This window comes from Salvia splendens, chromosome 16 (genome assembly GCF_004379255.2).
Source record: "Salvia splendens isolate huo1 chromosome 16, SspV2, whole genome shotgun sequence".
Taxonomy (NCBI): Eukaryota; Viridiplantae; Streptophyta; class Magnoliopsida; order Lamiales; family Lamiaceae; genus Salvia; species Salvia splendens.
The window spans coordinates 8,031,661-8,059,291 of NC_056047.1; the positions used below are offsets into that span (position 1 = coordinate 8,031,661).

At 36.4% G+C, this 27,631-nt stretch overlaps 5 protein-coding genes across 5 annotated transcripts; 3 read left to right on the forward strand and 2 right to left on the reverse strand.

Moving 5' to 3' along the window:
- Positions 1–3,258: 3,258 nt before the first annotated feature.
- LOC121770621 (stemmadenine O-acetyltransferase-like) lies at positions 3,259–4,732 on the reverse strand. Its single transcript, XM_042167373.1, has one exon. It carries the CDS (start codon positions 4,665–4,667, stop codon positions 3,393–3,395), a length of 1,275 nt encoding a protein of 424 aa, XP_042023307.1. The 5' UTR covers positions 4,668–4,732; the 3' UTR covers positions 3,259–3,392.
- Positions 4,733–9,751: 5,019 nt separating this feature from the next.
- On the forward strand, positions 9,752–10,744 carry LOC121772757 (MYB-like transcription factor ODO1). Its single transcript, XM_042169972.1, has 3 exons — positions 9,752–9,884; positions 9,997–10,126; positions 10,300–10,744. The coding sequence occupies exons 1-3, from the start codon at positions 9,752–9,754 to the stop codon at positions 10,742–10,744; spliced, it is 708 nt and encodes a 235-aa protein (XP_042025906.1).
- A 939-nt stretch (positions 10,745–11,683) lies between these two features.
- Positions 11,684–12,520, forward strand: LOC121770129 (small heat shock protein, chloroplastic-like). Its single transcript, XM_042166921.1, has 2 exons — positions 11,684–11,894; positions 11,980–12,520. The coding sequence occupies exons 1-2, from the start codon at positions 11,684–11,686 to the stop codon at positions 12,429–12,431; spliced, it is 663 nt and encodes a 220-aa protein (XP_042022855.1). The 3' UTR covers positions 12,432–12,520.
- Positions 12,521–12,612: 92 nt separating this feature from the next.
- Positions 12,613–15,583, reverse strand: LOC121772756 (two-component response regulator ORR26-like). Its single transcript, XM_042169971.1, has 5 exons — positions 15,235–15,583; positions 14,478–14,630; positions 14,022–14,402; positions 13,863–13,939; positions 12,613–13,697 (listed from the first exon to the last, which is right to left on the reverse strand). The coding sequence occupies exons 1-5, from the start codon at positions 15,362–15,364 to the stop codon at positions 12,750–12,752; spliced, it is 1,689 nt and encodes a 562-aa protein (XP_042025905.1). The 5' UTR covers positions 15,365–15,583; the 3' UTR covers positions 12,613–12,749.
- Positions 15,584–21,671: 6,088 nt separating this feature from the next.
- LOC121769753 (regulator of G-protein signaling 1-like) lies at positions 21,672–25,454 on the forward strand. The gene is made up of 10 exons (XM_042166506.1): positions 21,672–21,804; positions 22,430–22,550; positions 22,656–22,719; positions 22,827–22,911; positions 23,353–23,426; positions 23,613–23,804; positions 23,942–24,030; positions 24,120–24,358; positions 24,442–24,688; positions 24,758–25,454. Exons 1-10 carry the CDS (start codon positions 21,728–21,730, stop codon positions 24,962–24,964), a joined length of 1,395 nt encoding a protein of 464 aa, XP_042022440.1. The 5' UTR covers positions 21,672–21,727; the 3' UTR covers positions 24,965–25,454.
- Positions 25,455–27,631: the final 2,177 nt, after the last annotated feature.

The window sequence follows — 27,631 nt, forward strand, 5'->3', positions numbered from 1 at the left end:
ATCCGATCCGAGCGTTAGATCAACAACCATCATATCCATATCCACAGGATGGGAGACTCCACCCACAACACCATCCCTACCAAGCCCGTCAATCCACTTCTTGGGACCTGCCATAGCTGCGCCAGGAAACTGTGTGTCAGCAACCATCGTCCTACGAGACAGATTTGTACTCGCCACCACCGCCCTCTTGTTGGGACCCGCCAAGGTTGTGCACGTAGCAGGGATACTCTCAGCCTTATCAACCACCTCAGCAGCCACACCACACCGCGCTCAGACAACCCACTAGTTGGGATCCACCTGCCTACTGCGAGACAACGGGACAACGCCCCTTCCACGAGGTCTCGGCATACGGTCATCCGCTGCCCCCAACCATAACTCAGGATGGAATCAGCCTGCGCCACAGCCACCACCACGGCACATCCGACTCTCGCACAACTTCAACAATTGTTGGAAGCGTGCTACAGGATGGAGTCTCGCCTTGTTGCAGCCGACCGACGCATCGACAACATGCTTCCTCCCGAGCTGCCTGAACCTGCGCAGCCCTACGGCTCTCAAATTTTTGGGTTTGGGGACCTCGTTCAGCACCTTCCTCCATCAGGAAATAGCAAGGCTTCGTCGGGGCCGTCGGATTTAGTCCCCTACGACTCATTGGCTCCGCCGCAGCAGTCGAGTACAACACCACCACCCTTTGCGCTGCTTCCCGATACCGCCCTCGGGCCGCCGTATGCTCTGTCCAAGACTTCAGTTGGGAATGTTTTAGAGTGCAATAAGAAAGAGATTGTGATTCTTGACTGTGATCGAGTCGAGGAAGGATTTGATGATTCTTCGGAGAAGATTCTACATTCTTCTTCTCGTTTTAGTGGAGTTGAAAAGGTTGAGAAGATAGAGAAGTCCAGTCTGGATTCCGCACGCAAAGAGAAACCGGTTCACGGTTGCATCGAGATTCAGTGCGTGCGACAATTGAATGCTTCTCGATTCAAGATTCCCCAAGTCCAGATTGGTTTGGGTAGTTCCATTGTGGACAACGCATCGCTGAAATTATTGAGTGATTCATCTCATGTCAGGGTTGTCGCAAGTATGAATCATCGATCAATATCGCTCGACGCCGACGCCCGGTTGATTCCTCCGCAAAATGACACTCTATGCTTGAGCATTCATGGACGCATTGATACAGGGAGACGCTCAACTATTCGGTGTATGTTTGACCCAGGAGGATTCCTCGACACTCATCGTTGCTTCATGGTGCCCACCTTGAGGACAAGGTGGATTTCAACCGTGGGGGTTGATACGATTATTATTATTATTATTATTATTATTATTATTATTATTATTATTATTATTATTATTATTATTATTATTATTATTATTATTATTATTATTATTATTATTATTATTATTATTTAGTTAGTTAATTATGGATTTGCATATCTTTTTCATATCTTTTATCTTGCTCATTAAGTTAGTATCCACTATTATAAATAGTGGACATTGTTGGTCATTTTGATCATTCAAGAAATATCAATTATCCTTCTATTTTATTTTCTCTTACTCTCTTTCCTTTCAAACGTGCAAAACGCACAAAACCCTAATTTTGACGCCGGATTGATCGACGGGCAAAAGCTCCCGCGACGTTCGTCGCAAAATCTACGAGTTAAGGAACTTCATCCTTAACTATGGGCATCAAGACTGGAGCAAAGATTTGATCAAGAAAGGAAAGGTAATGTTTTTGGAGAGATTTTGGGGTTGGAGAAGATGGTTTGATGGTTGCAATCGATGTTATTTTTGTTTCAATCTCCATAACTCAAAATTTATTTTGAAGGCTGTTGGTTTTTTTCTCACCACAACACAAGAGTTATATAGGTGCAAACGCAGCCTCTTCACATCTAAATAATTGAGTTCAAAATGTGTGTGCGCGTGCATTGGTGTATAGGTAGAATGATAATGTTTGAAGCAGCCAAAAGTTTCAGGTAAAAGAACAGAAATAAGACTTGCTTATTACCCATAAAATCCGAAAATAGATGACCAAGATCTAATAATTGTCAAAGATTTTGCGATATCATCTTAAGGGTATTATGTATGCGTAGGGAAATAAAGGTGCATTAAATCATTTTTTGAGATAAATGCGTGTTTGTTCAATGATATGTTTGATTTAACATATATATAACTGTTCAATAAAGATGTTTTTTTTAGTTAAAAAATGCTTTGGATGATATTTTGTGGTCGATGCTATGATATTTTGTTCAATGATATATTCTAATTTGTAGAGTAGTACTTAATTTGGATTTATGATATATCGCATTCCGAAATGCAAAATCAAGGATGTATTATCGATTTGCCTGCCCCCAACCAAAGTAGAAGCAAATCACTTTGCGTTTCAACCATCCCTCGTTCATACCACTTTAACGACTTTCACGACGAGAGAGAAGAAAAAATTAGTGGAATCTAAGACAAAATCCAAAGTTTGTGTATTTACGTGTACAATTATTCATATTTTATTTCCTGTATTTGTACTATAACCAAAAGCTAATCATATCATATGTGATCCGAAAATCCTAACATGCTAATTGCTAAATGGTCTAACACAATCTTCGTATCATATTCGAACATAGTGAATAATCCTCATAACATTTGACACGTATTAAATCCTAATTAATACGGAGCGAAATTATCCTCATTTGAGTATTTCCGTATGAATAATATGAATACGAAGAACGATATGCTACACACCTTATGTGAGTTCCTTATGTGAGCACCACTTTCGTTTGAAGTACGTTTAGCGTTTTTTGTTTTGATTTATATATTTAATTTGATTCTAATATATTAAAATATGTTATTGAAAATTTTAATTTCACAATATTCATAAAAATCAAAGCTCAATTTACTCGTTTTCTCTACAATTTCAAATAAATTAATAAAATAACAAATCATGCTTTGATTTTTATAAATTTTGTGAAATTAAAAATTCCAATAACATTTTTTAATATATTAGAATCATGTTTAGCATATCAATCCTCGTATGAATACATACCATAAATCTTGATTTAATCATAGATCGAGCATTAGAAAAAAAGTTCTTCACACAATTAATATGTTTAGTTCCCTGTCATCAGGCCCATATGTTTACTAAATTACCGCACCACAACAGTCATTGCATTTATTATATCGATTTCTTAGTTTAATGAACATGAGATGGAATCAACGATATAATTCAATTCAATTAAGTATGTCATTTCAAAATAATTGTATTAATCGACAATATTTGAAAAGAGTAATTCACATTGTTATGCATCACACACAAACCATATGTAACAAACAAATAAATTTTTTCAAAACAACATATAGCTAGGGACAAAACTTTGCAAGATCAAAACAAAGGTGAAATGAAAGAAGTTTTATGATGTACTACTAAAAAGAAGCTTCTGCAGCTCCAAATCAGCCTCGAATTTCTCCATATCATCTCTCCTCAAATTAACCCACGCCTCGATTCCATCTCCATTTCTTGTATCCATAAAAGTAACCAAGTTTTTGTAAGCGAACCCGGCCGACCCAACCCAGACCGGTTTTCCCCACCCGAAATCCGCCTCATAAACCGGAAACCTACACAAACTCGTGAAGCTGAAGCTAACCAGCTCGCCCTTATCGACTTGAGCCATTTTCTCCCTCAACAAACCCAAATGTTCCCCACCCTCCTTCAGCCGAGCCACGTAGCCGCCGTCCACGCCTTTTATGGCTTCCCGGACTCCCCTCAGCAGCTCCGCGCCGCTGCCCCCAACCGCCGGCTTAGCTATCGCTAGCCGGCTTATGTTCCCGAAATGGTATTCGGGCAGGGGCGGGTCGGTCCGGGTCCGAAGGTTAATCGCGTGCTGAACCGTGTAGATCTTCTTACCCGGTTCGGCTTTTAGACCGGTTGCGGATATGAACCGGGTCCATATAAAAGCCGACAGAGCTTCAACCCGAGTCGGCCGCCTCTGCGGCAAGTCATCTCCGGCGGCGCCGTACCGTTCCCGGAGAATCTCGATTTTCTTCGCCGGAAATGTGAAAATTTTGGTGGCGAGCTCTTCCTTCATCATTCCGGAGGTCGGCTTGTAGCCGGAAATGTCCCGCGGCGGGAAGTGGGTGGCGGCGTCGAATTTCGGGGGCGGAGCGGCGCCGCCGCTAGCGGCGGCGGCCCAGGAATTGGCGAAGGAGAAGAAGGAGAGGGCGTCGGCGATTTTGTGGGAGATCAAGAGGCCGACGGCGACGCCGCCGCACCGGAAAAAGGTGGCTTGAACGGCCATGCAGAGATCTAGGGATTGGTTGAGTGTGAAAGGGAGAAATTCGGTCATGTGGTTAGGGTTTGGATTGGTGATGACGTGTGAGAGGTCGCAGTCGGCTTCGGCCACCGAGAAGGGGGCGCCGGCGTCGTTGCAGTGGACGTAGAGGTTGCCGACGAGGCGGCCGGCGAGGGGGTAGAAGGTGGAGAGGGTTTTAGACAGGGATTGTTTGAGGTGGTTTGATTTTTGGGAATTGGGGATTTTGGGGTTTGATGAGTAGAAGTAGACGAGGGGCATGAAGAAGGGTGGAGCTAGTTGATCTAGGAATGAGAGGTTGTGTTTTTCGAGAGATTTTGGAGTTAAAATTGATGGTGTGATGGTCTCTGTGGAGATTACTTTTGTTTCAATCTCCATTTTTGGTGGGAAAATTGAAGTGATGAAGTGGTTTTGGTTTCTTTTCTCTCGAGGCGATGATCATCCCTAGGTGTCGATGACACTTTTATAGGTGTGGCCGTATGAGTGACGATTTCATGACTGAAAAGTTACACGTCTGAATACAATGAAAATATGTACGTGTGCATGAGAAAGGGCTGGCAAAACAAAATTGGATAATATTATTAATTTGTCTTTATCATAATTAAGATCTAGCTAGTTTATTGTAATGAAGTCAATCTAAGCAAGTTGGATCCATTTCCTACTACGCGGTGTTGAATAATTGAGCAATGCCCCAAATTATTTGATATGATGTGAAAGTTAGAGTGGATGCATGCATTTCTTTGTTGAATGGATGGAAATCCCATGATTGGAAAAATTTCAGTTTTTTCCAAGTGCAGTTAATTTCACTCCAATTCTTTAATCATGTACGTCCAATACAATATTTTCACATTTTTATGAAAAATATATTTTCACTACATTTGTGCGTGTGTGAAAAAATAATAGTTGCATGAGAAGCTATAAAGGTTGACTAGGTTTCAAAAGGGTGTGAATGCATGGAAGTCGTATATGCAAGTGGTGTTTCTCTTTAAATTACGACGGTGATGTGTGTTTTATCAAATGTCAAAATGGAAAGTATGAAAAGATTGGAATATATATGATGTAAGACTTTGAATTTCACTCAAATCACACACTATAGTAAGCATAGTAAATCAATTATTATACCATTTCAACACTGTATCAACTTTTCCAGCCTAAATAAAGAACAATCAGCCGTAACTTATTCTATGTTGATTGAGATTGGATTGGGTGAGGATTATAGATGAGGATAGTATTAAAGGAGAAAAGGCATATATAGGTTAAATAAATAAACAAATTAATTTTCAATATCTTGTTACATATATAACTCATTCTAATTGGCGAGTTTTGAACCCATAACTCTTTAATTTTGCTAAATGGATAAGAACAAGCTCCCACTTGTAATAATGTAACTTTACAATATATAATCGTTCCTTTTTTGGAAATCGGAAACCATGATCTAGACATGTGGAAGGTATATATCATAGCTCAAAAAATAGTGTGACATATTAACATTTTCTTCCCTTATCCCGATAGTGCGGTTTGGTGTTTCCATTAATTAGTTATTCACTCAAATAAAACTTGCAACTCCCCTAACTTTGAATTCCTTCCAATTAACTGTATATTTTGTATAGTATTTAATTAAAATATATGAATAGGATTTTGATCAAAATAAGAATTGATTTTAATACAAAACGCATGTCAGATTTTCCAATTTGATGCTAAAAAATTATGCATCTTCTACTAATGTCATTATTAATTAGTTTTTAGATTATTTTTAAAATCCTGAATTTAAAGTTATTTTTAGTTAATTTTAGATAATTCTTTTAAAATGACCTAAAAATAAACTAACCATCACCTATGTTAAACCTAAAATTGACCCCAATATTTTTAGTTATGTGTTCTGGATTGAGTTTTGCATATATCATATATCTATATAAATATATGTATTCATCCATGATCACATATCTATGTGAATATATGTATTTATCCATGACAGTGATGATTGACAATAAGTCAACAAATTAGGTAGCACACGCAAGGATTAAGCTTATTCTCATTATAATTTGTCAATATGGAGTACTAGTAGTGTTATTTAATCCACAAGTCACACGGTTTTTCCTTAGTTGCAGCTTCATACTACAAACTAATTTATTATAATGAGCACTATAGTATAAAACTTCCATGATAGTCAGCCTTACAAAAATATAAATAATTAATTGATATGAAAACAAGGCCTATTTTGTGATGGCATCAAACATAAAAAAAGAAAAAAAAATACTACTACTCCATATTAAGAGTTCCGAGAAGCCCCGGAAAGAATAAATGTGAGCTCCCCAAACCATTTAAACCATAATTATGGGTTTGAGTCATGCTCTATTCATATTTAAAACCATCGTACTAGTGCAGTTGATTTCTGTATAGTTATAATTAAAGTTTATGAGGTTGAGAACGTTTCAAGCCCTCCCTAACTTTGTACTATCAAATCATGCTAGATCAAATTTTATCATGATGTGTTACGTCAATACTAACCAGTGGCCGATCCAGGAAAGTTAAATTGGGGGTACGATAAAAATTTATTTGGAAACTTTTCATTATTTAAAATGAAGATTCTTAGATATATAGTAGTATAATAATAGGGAATTTATTTTAATTTCGAAAGAGTTTTTAATATATTAAAATTAAATTAAATGCATATAATTTCAAAATTTTGCATAATTAGAAACCATAAATAATGTTTATAACCAACCATACATATTTTATTTTATTGTGTAGAAAACAAATGAGAGTATAAAGAACAAATTATTATATTTAATCCTACATTAAACTATTATGGAACAAGATGTAGACGACGGAAAAGAAAAATGCACATATTAAAATAAAATTGTAAATGAAACGAAGGGCTAATGAGGACTCGAACCTGGGTCTTAGGCTTGGATTGTTGAGTGTTCTACTACTAGGCCACTCCTGGTTTTGGGTACAAATACTAACTGAATCGTATTCCTACATATTGGACTTTGTCTTACCGTGTTTGTATAAGTTATGTAGTGCTTCTTAACAAGACATTTTTGCTTTTGGCATTGTCCTGTATTGTTACCTCATTGCCTCAATAACAATTAACCACCGCCAATGAACACTTTATTTGTCCAATAATGTAGGATTATTATTTTGTCTTTTTGCGATGTCTATGATTTAAAATTCTTTTTTTTTTAAATTTAGGTAAGTAGACTCACATTTCACTAAATCAATATACTCGCATTTATTTTATTATAAAACTAATACTCTATTCGTCCAAAAAAATAATCTATTTTTACCATTTTGGTCCATCCCACCACTTTTTATTTGTGGAAATTTTTTCAACACATAGAATTGTCAAATGTGTTGGGGTTGAGCCTGAGTTTTAAAAACGGCTCAATTGGAGTCTATTTCAATGATGAGCCTAAACTAAGTCCACTTTATTTCATTGATGGTTGGGACTGGGTCAGCCCGTGCCAAGCTTGGGCCATGCTTGCTTGGACCGACCTAGTTAACAACTCTAACCATACATTAAAATTAATGATGTGAGAGCATCTCCAGTGGGCGGATGTCCCACTCGGACATCCACTAGGACATCCCGAAAACACCTCCCGCCACGTCACTAGGACTTCCCATCCCACTGCCACGTCACTAGGACATCCCCTTCACAATCCGCCCTTCCCATCGCCCTTCCCACTAGGACTTCTCGCAATAAAAAAAATCATAAATTCACAAATAAAACAATTTACGTTTACGGAAATAAAATTTCAACACGAATACGAACGGGAAAAATTAACAACTTCATTTAAAAAAACATACATGATTTGAAAAAAAAGTTACATAGTAATAAAACAAAAAAAGTACTTACATCAACGTCAACCCTTCCGCGTCCAAACCTCTTCGATAATATCGTTCTGAAGTCGAACACAAGTGGTGCGAATGAAATAAAATTCAACGAGCCGTATATATAGAGTTTAAAAAAAATTAAAAAAAAATTAAAAATCGGACGTCCGACCCACGCCACAATGGCGGACGTCCGCCCGCCCGTCGCGCCGACGTCCGAGGACACCCGACGTCCTCACGGGACGTCCGTATCTGACCTCCCCTGCCATAATGGCAGACGTCCCGGTCGCCCGTCGCGCACGTCCGACCGGATTAGTACATAGTAAATAACTATCCTCGCTCAGTCGCTCTAAACAGTGGATGTTCGTGGACAAGCATGACAAGAGGATAACAGTATTTGGTGCGTGATTATTCATGTTGTCAAACTTAAATCATTAGGATTAGGTCGTGTGGTGTTATTTAGTTGCGGTACAAAAAAGCGCATATCATTATTTAATTGTTGACCAATTTCTAGGTTTGATTTGATAATAATGCTTAGTAAATTTTGCAGCTCAAGCGGCAATATTACTGGGTTGGGTAAGATTGGAGGATTCAAAATTTTGGAGTCAAGAAGAAACATAGTAAATCCCAAGTGGAGTACGCAAATGACATAATTCAGGGACTATTTATGAACTTCACTCAAGAAATTAATTTCTCAAACACCAGTCATATTGTTTGAGTTTTAACAATTAATCATATGTCAACGTTGATAAATTTATAAATTATTTTAAATCTCTCAGATTTCGAGTAAAAGAAACCGTGTTGTTTAAGTTTGTTCTCTGTAAATTTTATTACATACAATTAATTTTCTAGTAACAAATTGTTGAATATGGTAGCGCGCGATACAAAATTCAATTAAAAAAATTGAGACAAGAGTTTCATATTCAAAATTCCAACCCAAGCTTCTCAAGACTTTACGACAAGTGCAGTTCAACTAAACTAAAGTCGGCAAAATTTATACAAGTCATAATCATCGCTAATTCGATGTATTAATTCGAGCAAGTACTATGATTATTCATAATTTCCATACGAACTCGAGGGTGTCTAAAGTAAGACCACATATATATTTAATTAAAACACAATAAAATATTGCAACTCAATCACATAAAGATTTGGTACACAGAACATCTACAGAAAGCATGATAGATAAAAATAAGGCGAAAATTCCCCATAACCAGAATCAAAAGGTACAATAATTGCAATAATAAAATAAAAAATTGAAAATAAAAGAGTTGCCTCCCATGAACGGAGCTGGAGCTGCCTTGTTGTAAAAACTTTTGTTTCTTCCCACTTTAATTTTATGCGAACGTTTAATTACAATAAAAACCATGTCAACGACAACCAACTATCCTTTTTTTCTACTCAAAATGTGGCTGAATTCCAATCATTTGATGCAGTTTACGACACAAAATAATGTCAGAAATAGTTCTCAAAGCATGAACCGTGATCTTTTTTTCTTAGTGACTTTAAGCTCAATAGTTTTTAATTTATTATTAGCTGGAAGAATCTTGGTTTTGATATATATAAGGACTAGTTGCTTTTCTATCATTATTTTGCAGCATTCATTGCATTTTTCTCTCTCTCAAAACATGGGAAGACAACCTTGTTGTGAGAAAGTGGGGCTTAAACGAGGTCCTTGGACAATCGATGAAGATAATAAACTCATGAAGTTTATCCTTAATAATGGGATACAATGTTGGAGGCTTGTTCCTAAACTTGCAGGTAAATCATTAAAAAAGTTACTTGTAATTTGTAGGAATATTTATGCAAAAGTTAATTTGTCTTTTTTTGTGGAGTTTAGTTGCAATAACTTGTTATACTGATGTTAATGCAGGTTTAATGAGATGTGGAAAGAGCTGCAGATTGAGATGGATAAACTATTTGAGGCCCGATTTAAAGAGAGGTGCATTGACAGAAGCAGAAGAAGACATGATCATCGAGCTCCATTCTCGACTAGGAAATAGGTAAAAATACTTCTTATGTCACAATTAGAGTTGTCGAATGAGTCGGACCGGAAACTTTTAGCTGGCCCAATAAAACAATCTAGCTAAACCGGGTTTTGAGCCAAATTGGCACTTTAGTCCGGTCTTGGGGATTCTTATTAGCTTACAAGTGCGTTATGTTTGTTTTTGCTCAGGTGGTCTAAAATAGCCACATACTTTCCGGGAAGGACAGACAATGAGATTAAGAACTATTGGAACACGAGGATTAAGAAGAAGATGAAGCTCAATGGGTTGGACCCGGTAACCCACAAGCCGGTCCTATCCAAATCTCACGATTTCGAGACGAACACGGAAGAATTAATGAAGCATCAACAAAACCTTGGATTTCAAGAGACCATCTCAATCCCAAGTGTAGAAGCTTATGATCAAATGCAGCATAAGACAGAAGGGTCGTCGCTCTCGAATCAAAGCAACGACTATTCTTCTTGCATCACGAATTCGGACATGGGATTGGGATCTTCAATTGTGTTCCAAAACAAGGAATCTTTGGAGAATTTCACTATGGATTCTTTTCCAAATTTGATGGAGAATCCGTTTTTCTGGGATTGTTTCAACGGTCTGGGAGAGAGTTTCCCATGAGAATAAGTAAAAAAAATGAGATTTTTATTGGTATTGTTGGTACAATATGTAAAGCTCATTACAAAATTTTCATGTGATCGATATCACTAACTTAATCTGTTTTCTTTCTACTTAATTATTTTGTCACATGATACCTATCACGGGCAAAATATTGACTAAGGGCTCGATTTAATCATTTATTCTCTTTTAACTGTTGGATCCTAAGCAGTGCATGTTTATTAAACTACGAAATTGCTGGAAAAACTACAAAATTGCTGGAAAAATCTGATTTTTTTCCATAATTTTGAAAAATGCCTGGTAAAATTATGAAATTTGACATATGTTCACAATTTTTTTATAATAAAACATTTCACCACATACATGTAATTTTATTTTATTTATGTATATATGTTTCAAATTAATGATGAGGTGGTGGAAATAAGAGGTGTGTTGCCAATCATATGAAAATTATGAATTTGAAGATTTAGATAATGATAAATTATAAATTAATACTAATATTTATCGTCACAAGTTTCATAAAAAATTAAAACTCATATGACAATTACAAACAACATTAAATTTTATGATTTTTTCAGCAATTTTTTCCTCTGAAGTACATATGCGTTCTCCAGTCCAAATTTTCAAAGTTGCATTAACATTTTCGAGTAGTTACTCATTTGTTTTGTTCAAGTGGCGTAACTCAATTTTCTCGTTAGATACAGTACCACACAATATTAATTTCCCCTAATTTTAAATTGTAATTGTAAATTGTTATCATATATTGCAACAACTAAAATTCTTTTATATTTTAATCACCCCCTAATTTTATGTTTCCCCAAATTATATTAATACATAAATTTTAGTACTATAGAAGAAATTTAAAAAATAAATAAATACAGAAATTAAAGTTTTCAGACAACGACATGAAAACAGAGTGGACCGTTATGGTGTATAGAAGAGATGTCACACTGTTTATCCCTTTACACTCCCATTTCTCCCACTTCAAAATTTTCCTATCTCCGGAAAACCCCCATCTCCGGCAGAAATTGTGCCAAGTTTGCCGTCAGGGCGGCGGCGGCAGACGGCCGAGAAAATCTCGATCATTTGCAAAAGCAAAGTAGGCCTCAGCAGCAGGTCAAGAAAAGGGCCGCCCCTTCTGCCGCTCCAATTGGTACGTGCATATCTTCTTTTAATTTTCTTACTCATTAGATTGCCAAATTAGGACATTTCTTGAACTAATTCAGCCACATCTCCAGGTTTATGGGACATGTTTCCAACAGCTAGGACAGTGCAGCAAATGATGGAGACGATGGAGAGGATGATAGACGACCCTCTCGTCTACAGCAGCGGCTGGGCGGCCCCCTCGCCTGCAGCCGACGCGGTGAGCAGCTACGGGCGGGGGAGGACGCCGTGGGAGATCAAGGAGGGCGAGACGGAGTACAAGCTGAGGTTCGACATGCCTGGCATGACCAAGGAGGATGTCAAGGTGTGGGTCGAGGAAAAGATGCTCGTCTTGAAGGCCGAGAAGAAGGCCGGAGAGGGCGAGGAGTGTCCGGCTAAGAGCTATGGGAAGTACAACACCAGGATTGCCTTGCCTGAGAATGTTGAGTTTGAGAAGATTAAGGCTGAGGTTAAGGATGGTGTGTTGTATATCACTATACCCAAGGCTAGTATTAGTGGTAAGGTTTTTGACATTAGTGTTGATTAATAGAGATTAATGTTAAATGTAATCATTTTTAGATAGTTCAATAAAACATCTATTTCCATACTATTATCAATGTTAAATGTTGGAAAATACTAGAAACATAACAAGAAGACACAGCTGAAACATACAATCTGCTAAACCTTCACATGTAGTAGGTGTAAGGTGTGTGTTTTGTTGCAAGTGATGATAGAAATCTGCTCATTATATATGGTTAGTTACAGAGGCACACTTTTGACAAATGCTGCAGCATCCATATTAGGAATGTGTCACTCTCTTTTTTTTGACATTTCACAAGCATATATAGTCCTAACATAGCGAGGCTCAAGCAATGTACAGACCCTCGTCTATTACAGGGTCGATCAGGAACTTTAGGGAAGAGACGTCGGTGATGAGCTCTTGACCGTTGAAACAGAATGGGTCTATAGTGCCAAGGTAGGGATTTGGTGGGTATTGGGAGGTGTAGTCACTTGCGAGAGCTGATCCAGTTCCAAGAAGCGCATTTATGTGCCAAGGTTCATCATATAGATTCTGTTCGAAGCTCTGGCTGGTCTTGGTGCTCCATATGGAGCTCGGGATTGGATCAATGGTGTGGCAATCTGTAAAAGGTCTTTCGGGCTGAATACAGAACAATGCTGCAGTGCTCTCAACTTTGGTTGCCTTGCTCGATTGGCCCCTTTTTGCCTTGCTGTATGGAGGGTCTGTTGCAGTTGGTGATGGTTTATCGGAGGCTTTGTTATCTTTCCTGTGATGCACGGCCACAGGAGCGTGATCAAACCGGTGCTCTGCAACAAACAGTGGTGCCTGTTGCTCTTTCTTGAACCGGAGAGGTGGTTTCTGCTCTTGCTTGAATCCAATGGGTGGGGCTCTGGCTTGTGGCTTCTGCTCGGGTTTGAACTGGAGAGGCGAAGCTCCTGCGCTCCATGAGTACTGAACTTGGATCGTAGGCTCGGATTTTGCATCAGAACTCTCTACAAAAGAGCGATCAAAGCTGATACTCGAGGTGCTACTTTTTGCAAGATCACTGATCTCAGCAGCCTTGGTCTCTGCCATTGGCGTAGGACTCGCCTTGGCGATTCCTTCGCAGTTTCTAGGATCGTCGTGATGAACAGAAATGTTCTGCTTAGAGCTCTTAGTGTCCAGAGTTTGAAGGGACGCGTTTCCTGGACCAGCAGCAGCATCTTTCGGAGGTAAATCCGAGTGCATTGTCCCACCAAGCGTGGTTCTCAGCTCGTTCTCCTTTTGTAACCTGCTCAAGTAGAGCCGGTACTTCTGAAAGCATTAAAAGGAAATTTTTAGGACTGTGAAGCAACAGTCAGGGGTGCGGTTTGGAGAAGGGGCAACGAGGCCAGGGAACGAGCCCTTGGTCCCTATCCACTTTCCCCTTCAATCAAGATCAAGAAGTCCCTATGTTTCTAAGAGGGGGTAGTGTTTTACCTGTAGGTGACTAGCTACATTTTCTCTAGTTAGCCACGGAACGCCCATCAGATCGAGGATTTTCTTTGGGCCGACTTCTGCAACAAACATGGCAAGTGAGACGATAAGCAACAGTTGGTTTATCAGCAAGAAAAACAAGGGGATGATGAGAAAACTGACTCTCAAACCCAATGAGATTGACAGCTTTGACAAACTTCTGGTGAAGATCTACAGTCCAAACCACCCTTGCCTTCTTCAACGAGGAGGGATCGCCTCCCACGCGGTCATCACTCATGTGATCAACGTCCTTCCTCTTCTTTCCGGGAACTGGATCCCCACCGAAGAAGAAGCCATCATCCAAGAGGTCTGCTCCGCCTCTGAGCATCATCTCATCAAGGCTCTCGTGGCCTTCAAAATCCCTCACCTCGTGTATCCTCTTCCTGAACACATGCTGCCATATGTTGCGCAGCTCCTTCATCCTGATCGGCTTGAGAAGGTAGTCACAAGCACCGTGCTGGACGCCCTTCATAACCCTGCTCGTCTCCCCATCCACAGACATCACTGCACAGACACAATCAATTAGCTCCTGCCTGGTCATACGGAACACGACTATTTAAGGAAGCCAGTTAGACTCACTTATGACGGGCAGATCCATCTCCAGGCCGACATGCTCTAACAGCTTGAAACCATCCATGTCTGGCATGTTAACATCGCTGATCACAATATCAAACCCATCCTTGCGCTCGCGCAGCAAGTCGAGAGCCTCCCTCGCCAGATTACATGTTGTTACTGAAAATTCCACAAAAATACCAGTTCAAGAAATTGCATATTATGCCCAAAACCAGTTAAAAAATAGCTACTCAGATCTTCCACAAAAGGAAGGTACTTATCAATCATTACATCAGATAATGCATATTACCTTATAATCTCCAACAGTTTGTGCACATCAGATAAAATTCTTGGAATAGACTTCATAAACTAATGAAAAATGCAATCTTTTTCCTTTTCTTTCCTCTGATTTATCATAATTCAACCAAAATAAGTAAAAAATTAAAGAAAAAAAATCCAAAGATTCTGATATTTACAGAGTTTTATCATCTCATCACACAAATAACCAAGTGAAATTTTGCTATAGTAATTTAATATCAGACCTTATCATCATCTTAATATTTCTTTCAATTTTCTTCCTAAGCCCAAAATCACACCCTAAAGATATGCAAATCAAGAGAACAGCAGAGAGATCAAAACAGCACAAACACACAATCAAAACATCTATAAAAATCCAATCTTTATCAACCAAAACCCACATCAAGAAAAGCAATTCAACACAAAAGATCAAAAAGGGCAGTTGCATTTCAAAAAATCTTGGCAGAAAATAACAAGAAAAGTAAACCTTCATAATTGCACTTCTTAAGCATCTTTTCAAGAATCTTGAGCCACGTGGGATCGTCGTCCACCACCAGCACCCGGAGACCGGCCGGAAAACACTCGGTCCGCGGCGAAGAAAACCCGCACGAATCCATCAAGAGCAAAAAGGGGCCGGATTTGGAGCTCCGAATAGGGACAAAAAAAAGAGTGATGAGTAGCCTGTGGTGTGATGATACACTAAGATATACAAAAACAAGTGTGTATGTGTTGGTGCTGCGTATATATATTATTCCATGTTGACAATTATAGTATGTGAGAGAAAACTAGAGAGAGAGAACTCCAAAAGTCGAGTAATGTGTGGATTTTTATGGGATGGGAAGGGAAGGGAAGGGAAGGGAAGGTAGTGGCTTGGGAGTTTATATCAGGGAGCTTTCACTTCCTAGGAGGTCGCAGGTTCGAATCCTAGGAAGTGCAGATTTGGGGATTAATTTCTCCTTGGGCCTGTGGGCCCAGAATGACAACGAAGCGCACCTACGGGGTAAGACGTTTCACCTCCAACTGTTAGGTCGGGGGTCCGAGTCACATCGGAGGGTAGATGGGGAACCATCGTCGATCCTCTAAAAAAAAAAAAAAAAAAAGAGAACAACGAATATTTGGCGCCGGCCGTAATTTTTTGTTGTAGCTTCGGTCTTTTACCTTTTTCCATTAATTTTTTCAGCAATCCCAACATTTTGTAACTATTCCATCATTTTAAGGTAGAGTGATAGTACATACTATCAATTTCAAGATTTTGCTTCCAATTGATTTTGGCACTCGGATGTGGATCATTTTGGCTGTGTATTATCTTAGTATGTTGTTGATTGATCAAGATTGTCTTATGTTTGTTCAAGATTAGTCAAAATTTAAATGAATATTGTAAATTAACAACAAAATTAAGCTGTTTTAGATGTATTCACATCTTTTAACAATAATCAATAGCATATGAAAACGTAATTTTGTGAAAAATTACTTTTTTTTGTTGACATGTTATATTTGATTTTGTCATATTAATTTCAATTTTGACCAATTGCTGGACAACTGAAAATAATTGAAAATTTGATTTTATATTTCAGTTTCAAATGTTATGGGATTGATTAGAAGTTAACTGGAAGTTTGATTTAAATGACAACTACCCCTTACGTGTATGAATATTGTGTCGACTTAGAGTGGAGTATATTTTATCGATACAAATATTGTATCAACTAGTACATGTTATATTGGAGCCCATTTTCAAGATTAATCAACAAACAATCATCCTACTTAACACTAATAAATTTTAAACAAATATGCATTTTAGAATTAAGATAAGATCAATCCTAATTAATAAGTTCTACTATTAACTGAAAAAAAATCCTAGAAGATAAACAACCAAAAACAGTAACAGTAGCATAGAGAATCTTGACTAACAAACATAATGCACTAGTAAAAATTATAAATTACCACATGTACTTAAAAGATGCATCGTTACTATTTTAGAATATATTTGAGATGCAAAATAAGTGGCCTTAAAACTAATTATTGCATCAAATTGAAAGTTTAATTGGTTGATCAAAGAACCTTGTTTATTGTGCCCTGTCTTTAATTGAGCCAATATTTCATCAACAGCTAAACCTCTAAATGGTTCCCACTCCAAAAAATGCCATTACTATTTCTTTATTTATTTGATAATTATTAATTTGCAAGATGCCCAATCATTCACCACATTAGTAAAATCATATACCTAATTTATCTTTATAAAAGCACCTTGTACTAGAATGGGGCTAGTTAGCTATTAATCACCATTTGCTTAACGATTTAATTCTAATTATTGCAACCTCGTTTGATGGACGGAGCTAAAGTTTACCACTCTCTTTTGGGTTACGTAAATTTGTATGAGACTTTATGTCTTTATCTACGAAACAGATTAAAATTTGAATTTAAGTTTGTAATTTAATTAATTGCATATTTAGAAACAGATATGCTATTGAATACTCTAAATTTAGATTTGAGACTCGCCCCAATAATGTAGTCCATCATACTCCCTTCGCCCCATAAGAATATGTACTCTTTCCTTTTTAATCCGTCCCACAAGAATATGCACTTTCTAATTTTGGAAAGTCTTTTCATTCTATTGAGGTGAGACTCATTCTCCACTAACCATACTTAAATTACTTTTTTCTCTCTACCTCCTTCTTACTTTACCAATTTCACATTAAAACCCGTGCAGAACTCAAAGTGCATATTTTTCAGGGAGAGAGTATATGATTTTGGTAGTTGACGTGCCTTTCGTCATGTTTGATAAAAAAAAATTATGAAGCTCCCTCTTTTATATGACAACGCGAATCATATAATGACTTAAGAACAAAATTATAGGAGTATATAAGAAGATGAATCCAAATACGAAGGCAGAAAAGATAATTTCATTATGGAGGCTAGATTCAAGGATTAAAGAGTGATATCCAAAGTTTCCTATGATCGGGGCAAATATATGAGGAGTGAGTTGATTAAGATTAGAAGATGGTCCGATAACAAACATATAACTAAGAGTTCAATGAAAGACCACTAAAAATTGATGTGACATTTTCTTACCTTCGATTTGTTGTTTAGTGTTTTTACTTACTTTGTGGGTTTTGATGCATGCGGTGTGTGCTTTGCATGAGGGATTATGTGCCCTCTTTATCTGCTTTTTTTTGTCTTGTGCTAGTAGCATACTTTTTTTCTCTTTGGACTGGCTAGGTTGTGATTTTTTGTAGCACATGATTTTAGACTCTTATTTCCGTGATTTTTTTCTCATAATTGCACCATAACATGCTTGAGATTTCCAATTTAGTTATATTCAACAGTAGATCATATTTTATAAATTATTGTTATACTCTTGTTATTATTAGTTTTCTTTGGAAAAAGAAAGAAATAACATGAAATTATTCATTTTTCCCTTACAAATAAAAATAATCTATATTTAAAAGTACTACTAAATTGAACTCTTACCCCCTTATTGATCTAAACGTTAGGCCTTTAATTAGTTGTATATATAGCAAATTAATAATTTAAAAAAATTTTATTTTTTCGGATTTGAGATATGTCTATATGACTATCTCGCCAAAAACAATTCCTCGAGTATTTCTTTTGTACGAAAAAAAAAGTAAAAAATTTAATGAGTGGGTGAAAATCTTATGGTTTGACACATGCTAATTTTGTTTCCAATTATGAAACGACAAACACAATGTTTCTTTTCGTTAATTCTATTTTAATTTCTTTATATGTGGAAACCAGCGTAGGACATTATATGATTTATATCCTATTCAAGTCATGTTCGAAACCCTAGTTGTCGCCAACTTGTTGGAGCGTCACTTTCACGCACCTCTCCAACAACTTATCCCCCCAACTTTAAGTTGCAATAAGATTCCTAATTACTTAAAAATTAAACTTTTTACTAAATTTAATTTCCCAAGTGTTTTAAGAATCTAGAGAGTGTGACAGAGATATATGTGCATTTGTTAATTTATATTCAGAAGATTCTCGATTTTGTATTCCCAACACTTTTATTGGAATAATTTTAATTCCGAATAGCTACCAGACATAGAAATATTATAACATAGAAACCATCGAGTAAAAAATTCAAGTAGATGAATTTACTAGCAAAAAATATACACACTATTTAAAAGATTATATAATTAATGCTCACTAATGAACACGTCAAGTAATAAATTAATAAATCGTGACGATAAATCACACTTAATAGGTTTTGTGGATAAATTCCATTATTTCAATCAAAAGGCATGCTTAATTAAATGGGTTATTATACTATACTCCATTATTTAAGTGTGACCACTTTAGCAAAGGAAAATCTATCTTTATCTAGAGCAGCCTGAGTTAGCTGATAAGGTGGCAGCAGCCAAAACACTAAATATTTCCACTTTTCATGAAAATGTATTCTTTAATAATTTCAAACATAAAATAATTGTATAACATGGTTTGCACTATCATCTGTAAAATTTTCACCACACACTTAGCAGCTGAAGCACCTGTGCTGAGCATATTATGACTCAATTGACACTATGCATACTTTGTTTCAAGTACAAAAGTGGAAGAACCATTTCCGCAATATTATTATATTAATCTACTAATTCTAATCAACTTTTTCTCTAAAAGCACACATCTTATTTTTTAGTTCAACCATTTTGTTTTTTGTACAAATCATGTCCTGCATTAATATTATTTGACATATACAATCAATAACTAATTATACACATTCTCATTTTTCACATAAACATGAAACAGAAGAATCCAGAGGGTTTAATTTAGTCTTCTCATTTTTTTGCTTTGCTTTTTTTTGTTTTGCTTATAAAGTTGTGAAATTATAATTTTTAATTATGTTTGAATCATTGTGCAAAAGCATCTGTCCAAATTATTCGAAGTCTTTTTAAAATTTCAAACTCGATATATAGAAAAACATAAAAAAATACAGTCCACGTACAGTCTTTCCATAGACTTCAGTTAGGGAAAATAATATTTAAAAAGAAATTCAAGACTTTAGAAAATTATTCAGTTTTATATTGTTCAAACAGGGAGAAGGATAGACCTAACTTCAAACCAAAGGAAAATTGCCTATATACAAATACTAATTAATCATGGTCTAATCATCTCATAATCCATACATCTACGCACACTTTTGTTGCAAGATTAACGGTATATGGTGATTATCTTTATACAAAAAAGGCACCCCATAATATTAAATACATTGTTACTCACTCATATTTTTTTGTTTCATGTTTCCAATTAATATATTTAGGGTATTGTTTAAAGGCATAGCTTTTGAGAGTGGGGTAGGTTTTGAAAAGAAAACCCTAATGGCTCAAAAAAGGAAATGCCCACTAATTTGAAGTTCCTTTTGGCTAAAGAGAGAATTGGAGAATGATTGGGTCTTAACATATTGTGAGGATGAACTCCATGCAAATTCTCTTTAGTGGACTATTTCCTTTTCATTTTTTTTTATTAAAAAGTGAGCATTTTCAAACCCTCTCCTGTGAGTTTCTTGATTGCTAGCCTACACATGCTTATTCTTCTTAATCTAGGCATTTTCAATTCTTAACTATGGTGCTTTATATATGGTGATTGGTTCTTGAGTATATGCCTCTAGAAAAAGTAGAATTTAGGCATTCTGTTTTCTACCAGTTTCCTTTTATTTTAGCTTTCAAGGAGGGTGTGGGGGTTCGTTCTATCCTAGCTAGTAGATGTATACTACTCTTTTTTTTTTGTAATTAGTGTGTTTATGTTTTACTATAATGTTTCCACCTACAAGGCTAACGACACAATAATTTTGGATCCTTGCTAGGTTTACACCTTCAATGTTGATTGAATTTTATGACTTTATTTTGGTTCCAAAATCCAAGCTGTTAGAAAAACCATGAAATCAATTAACATATTGGTATAATGGCGTTACATGCAAAGGCCCAACAATTTAATGAAAATCAATTGGAAAATCAGGTCCACTACAGATTAGGCCCAAAACATCGTTTTGAGCACAAAACAAGTAGTAATAGTACTACTATATACATTTAAGTTTTTAACCATATAAAATAGTCACATTTTTTCCATTTTTTATTATCCATCCAATCTAATCTCTATCTATTTACAATAAGTAATTTTTATCTCTAATAAGGTGAGTCGCATTTTTCACTAACAATCAGAGGCGAAGTCGAAATTTTGACACTGGAGGCCCGATGTAGAAAAAGTGGCACCATTATAACTGCTGTTTAAAACCCATATTTAAATTAATTATATTAAATGAATTAGAAGATAAATTGTTTTATGATAAAAACTAAGAAAAAATCGTTGTCGCCAAGAAGAGTCGAACACAACCCTTTGGGAAGTAGGAGTACCAAAGACTTGCATTAGCAAGGATTTATGTATAATTATGCAATATATATAGATATAAAATATGAAATTGTTGGGGTCCGGTGGCCCAACTCCATGTGACCTAATCCCAACTAAAAATATTTTATTTTATTTTATTTTTCTTTATATTTATATTACTTTATTAATTTTACAATAAAACTCATATGGTCTATAAAATTATAATTTTATATGCATATATATCATTTTCAAATATTTAATAAGTATTAGTCAAATGTAATTAGATAGTCAAAGTTTTCAAATTTAAGTAACACATGTTATCTTATCATTACATATGTTAGAATTGTCAATGGCGGGCTTGATATTTCTTTTCTTATAAATCTTCAAAATTGTATTTATTTTTAAATTAACAAATATTTACTACTATTATGATTAAGCAATCTATACTTTTCAGACTAGAGACCGGCCAATATTTTCTTTATTTAATTACCTTAAGATAAGAAAATATTAATCGTGAAAATGACTACAAATTTAATTTTTATATTAAAATATACTCCGTACTATATTGTCGCGAGTAACCCAATTATTGTGAATTCCACGTGGAATTCGACATTTCTTCAAAAAGTTGGCGCTGAAACCTGACAATGGCGATTTGTGCTGTCAGAGGAGGCTGCCCAAGCGACTATGTTGCCGTCTCCGTCGCTATACTCTCTGTAATCCTGTAATTTTCCAATCGTAGTATTTCTCTTTGGAAACGTTGTTTTATCTTTTACTCGTGTTTGTGTTGTCGATATTTCTTCATGTTTTGGTTTATATGAATATGAAGTAGGATTTTGTTATTTCTGATCAATAGTTTCGTTTCTACTTTTGTCGTGGGAATGAAAATTAAGTATGATTTATTGTGTAGCTCGGAGGATTTGATACTGAATTGAGCTGATTTTGTATGCAGAATACTGTTAATTTAACGATTGTTTTAGGTTTGAATGATAATAGGCTTGGATGTAATTATATCCCAAATTTATATGGAGATAACATGCTACAATAAGATATTTCTAGGATTTTGTAGTTATTTCCTTATTATTAGTTGTTAAATTTGGGTGAAAAATGTGTTGGCAATTCATCATAGTGAAACATTTGAAGTTGAATCTTGTCACTCTGTTGGTGGAAACTGCCGTGTATCATAGTAGAGGAAGGAATCCGAGTCCAAATAGTGAGTTCCGTTTCTAATTAACCGCGTCCCTTAAGAACAATAAAGACTATATGCGTGTGGGAATAACGATGCTATCATGGCTGTTGCATGTATATATAAGACTTGTTGAGCTGAGAAAATTGTTTATTTGTTGCAGGCTTCTTGTAAAGGCTGGTGTGCCCTATATAATTCACAAGATCCCTAGACCTAAGGGCAGCGGCTTTTGGCTTGTAGCAATGCAAATTGTTGCTAGTTTCAACCTTTTATTATCGGTTGTGGTATTTTCTTTTTCTTCCCTAGTTCAACTTTTGATGTTTGAAGATGTACTTTTCGGTTCACCTATGTCTTTGTTCATGTTGAATGTGGTGGTGTGGTCTATACAGATGGCCCTTGGTTTTTTGAGGTTCAGAAGGAAGCATTGGTGGAGTTCTTGCTATATATGGGCTGGTAATTTTACTACAACATGACAATACCAGTATATTCGTGTAATATATTGTCCATTGATGGCCTTTTTGGTATGCATTAGTTTGTACCTAATTGTTCGTCTGCTCCAGTTTGGGTCGAAGGTCCATTAGGATTTGGCTTGCTGTTGAGCTGCCGTATTGTACAAGCATTTCAACTGTATAACTTATTTGTTAAGTAAGTAAATCTTTCTGATCTGTTGGAATGTAATGATGCTTTATATCATAGTGAATTTCCACATATTTAGTTTTTGAGTAATGGAATTAAAGGGCATTTGCATGCAAGAATACTCAATGGAAAAGGATGATAGAAGCTGGCGCCGAGTATATACTGATAAATTTGTATAGAAACAAGATCTATAACGAAAGAATCTATCTAGGAATTGTATTAATACTATTATTTTATTATGAAATAATCTAGTTGAGACCAATATTTCATAGCGTCTACCAAAGTGTAAGTTGTTCTGCTGTTGAAAGCTGTAGCATATGAACAACACCATCACTTCACCATCATATATCATTTTGTTTTTACCATACGTGTTCTATAGTATAAAACTCATAAAAGAAACTCGTTTAAGATCTTACTTATTTTATTCTCTTGATGCTCATAACCTCTCAGGAGACGTTTGCCACCTGTCCGGTCGTGTATATTTCTTTCACTGGTTCTCTTTCCCTGGATTGTGGGTTCGGCAAGTAAGTGTCTTGCAGTTACTTCGTTTGTTTGCATTTATATCCATGTGCTCTTTGCCAAGAATGTTAAGGTTCTTGAAGAGTGATTTGATAAATCTACTGCTCTCGTCTTGATTATTTGAGTTCATTTCTCTCTTAGTGTATTGCTACAAACATTTTCGCCTAATGAATTGAGAATTGGGAATGTAGTTATTCAAATCACCCAGCCTCTAAACCACCGTTGCCACATGAAAACTTATTGGATCATCCCAGTTATTTCCGTTCACGCTCTGTATATTGCTGCTTTGGTTGGATTTACTGGAGCAATACAGCATATCGAGTTTAGATTCCATGAACTTAAGGACCTCTGGCGAGGAATTCTCGTCTCAGCTTGTTGCATCGGTACATAATTTCTGCTTATACCTTCTACTTTACGACGTTAATATAAGTTTTCAAAAAACGTATGTTAAATATTTGAATTCATAACAGTTATCTGAGTCAACAGCTCACTTATTGCATCTACCTTTTGTTTCTCAAAGGAGTATGGGTGGTCGCTTACACTCTGAACGAGATCTATGAGGATAATGCATTGGTCCAAATCATTTCAAGATCTGTATTACTAATCATGGTAAGCCTAGCCAGTTTCTTCAGACGATTAAGATCCTGCTTTATTTTCGTTTCTGAGTTTTCATTTTCCACAATCATGAACTTTTACAGACAAGTTTCCTTCTAATGGCATTCTTCTCTATGTCAATATCACAACCACTTGCCTCACTTTTGAGCTCGATGAAAAACGAACAACAAGATTACACCATGATGGGCAATGCCCTCGGCATTCCTGATAGCGGGCTTTTAGTTCAACAGGAATCAACACAGTCTATAAATCCTAACGACCCTTTGGATAAGCTTCTTGCAGACAGAAGATTCCGGCAGTCATTTGTTGAGTTTGCAGATAGGTCAATTACAGTTCCAGAATCCATATAACTCCTCTTTTTTCCTCTGTGTGATGATATAAAACTGCGTCTGCATCCTTATGCAGCTGTTTGGCAGGGGAAAGTGTCCATTTCTACGAGGAACTGCTGCAGCTCGACAAAATCCCAGTTGATGATCATGTCAGGAGAATCTATATGGCGCGTCATATTATTGACACGTACATCACTCCCGGTGCAACAATGGAGGTGAACATATCTCATCGTTGTAGGCAAGAGATCCTATCAACTCCAGATCTGGCACACCTGGACCTCTTCAAGAATGCGTTGATTGAGTTGATTCAGTTGATGAAAATGGTTAGTCTCTTTTCCTGATCCGTACATACATTTGCTCTTATATGCCCTAATCCAACACGTTGCTTGAAGAATTTGGCCAATGATTATTGGTCATCGACTTTCTTCATAAAACTGAAAGAAGAGGAGATGGTGAAAACAGCCGACTATGAGCAAGAACAGAGCAGTTGGAACTCCTCTCAACGGCTGAGCTCTGTGCATTGTGCCGATGACCCTTTCCACCAAGAACACAGTCCCTGCAAGTTGAGTTCGAGTAGCCAGGAACTAGAGCTGCAGTGACCATCCGCCTTCCTAAATCACACACATAACACAAGCACTTTCTAGGTCTTCTTCCTGTGAATAGCAGCTAACATGACATGGCAGAAATTGGAGACGGGGGCATTTCTGCTGCCATATTCGAGATGTATGTTCTTCTTTACCTGCTAAAATTTTTAGTGTTCACTTATATACGGACTAGAATATGAGTTTAGCAGCTTTTTTCTTGGAAATTAATGTTTTGTGTATTTGTTAGGCATTTACATTTTATAGTAAAGAAGAAGGAAGGAAACCAGTTAGTGTTGGTAGATTTCTAGGTTTCAAGTGCTTCCGTTTTTGGTCTGGATGAACATAAAAGGCTGCTTCACGGTTGTGTAACCTTATGTAAATATCTTAGTCTCTATTAGGAAATGATTACTGTCGCACTTCGTTTTGGCAAAATTGATTCATCATGAAATAAAGTAGATGTCCCAAGTATAAAACCTTAAAATCATGTATGACATATGGTTGTTTATCTTTTTTCCTTTCAATAAAAAAGCAAGCCTAAATTATTTAATTTTCGAAGTGATAGGGAGTCTAAAAATTATTGTTATAGGAGTACAATCAAACATCCAACTATATTAGCTGGTGGTAGGTCTTAATTTGTACACTTAGTGCCCTTTCGGTTGCTGTTATTCACCCCGACAACGCCCGACATACCATGCAATCCGGCGTTCGGTTTGCAAAACTCGTTCTTATTTCGGCCCGCAACTGAGTTCCTTATTTTCAAGGCCTGATACTAAATGCAAGACTCTAGATCGGACCTCCCCCCTCCGACTAATATTGTCTTGGCAGAAGACAAACTTCTCCTCCATTTTTCTTTGCATTTACTTCCAAGTTCCACCTCTCTCTCTCTCCAAATCAACACGTGTACTTGCATTTATCTCATGAATGAAGATGTCATTGCTTGTGGAATTGCCGAATGAAATTAGAGAAAATCGAGGATGGCGACTGATAAGAGAAAAAAAATTAATATTTTATTGGAATATTTAATTAATTAATATTTATTTATTGTATAAGATAATGAATAGTTTTAAATTGTTTTGTACATTTTATAATAAATTAATTAATTAATTGTAACATTTGTATTAATTTCATCAACCAAACTTTTAACTTATATTGTGTCTTAGACATAGTCTCTTCAACCAAACATCAATATAAAATTTAGTAGTACTAATTTAGTCCAAGTCAAGGCCCATCTTACCTTATCCTATATTGAATCTCATATTATTTTATCTTTCAAACCGAACACTACCTTAATGATCGATTTTAATTTACTATAATGTGCCTGTTGTTCTAGGTGGTGGTAGGTCTTAATTTGTACACGTGATTATCGATTTTAATTTGCTATAATGTGCCTATTGTCCTAAAATATACTCCTTCCGTTCCATTACAAGTGATGGATTTCTTTTGGATGCGAGAATTAAGAAAATAATATATATTGAGTTAAAGTGGAGAGCGTAAAGTATGAGAGAGAAAAAAGTAAAAGAGATAAAGAGAGAATAAAATAAGAAAGAGATAATAAAGTAAAAGAGAAATAATAAAGTAATAGATAGTTGAAGTTTTGTTTTTAGCTAAAAAAATGAAATTGATCACTTGTGGTGGGACAACTCAAAATGGAAATTTGATCACTTGTGGTGGGACGAATGGAGTAATTTTATGTCCCAACCTAGAAGACAATAATTTGCCATAATTAAAACTGAAATATAGAGTATAAGATACTAGTACCTTAATTTCCAATCTCCTCTTATTTTGATGTCTGATATATTCTTTTACAAAATATTATAATCCACGTCCCTAATTATATAGGCTTATAATTTTCCTTCATTTAGGATGCCTTTAATTAAAAGGCAATGTTTTTACCCATTTATTATTAAATTCATATTAAAATCTCTGATTAAAGTATTAATTAATTAATTAAAGTATAAACAACATGGAATTGATGTGCAATGCCAGGTTGGTGAAGAATTATTAGAGCATCAATAGTGGCGCGGAATTCCCGGCACAATTTTCAAAAACACCTCATGCCACGTCATACGGACTTCTCACTGCACTGCCACGTCATAAGGACTTCCCACTGCACAGTGACGGACATCCCTAAGGACTTCCCGAAGGACTTCCCACAATTAAAAAAATCACAAATTCACAAATTAAACAATATCCGGAATTAAACAATTTACGGAATTAAAATTTCGACACAAATAGGGAAAAATCCAATAAATAAAAAAAAGAAAAGTACATTTCACCAAATTAAAAAAAAATATTTCAATAATTAAAAACTACATCAACGACGACCCCTCCGCTGCCATACTTCTTCAATAATATCGTTCTGGAGCCGAACATGGGCTTGTCTTTGGCGCATGTCGGCAAATGCACGTGGCTTGGACCCGCAGCACCAACATCATCATTGGGGTATCCCCATGTGTACATTGCTAGTGGCCACGCCGTGGCTTGGACCCGCAGCACCAATATCATCATTGGTCCAATCAGTCAGTGCTGGACCTTCATCTTCGACAATCATGTTGTGCATGATAATACATGCGTGCATGATGTCGGCGATGCTGTCAACATACCACAGCCGTGTTGGACCCTTCACTGCCACCCGTCGAGCCTGGAGCACACCAAATGCCCGCTCCACATCTTTGTGCGCTG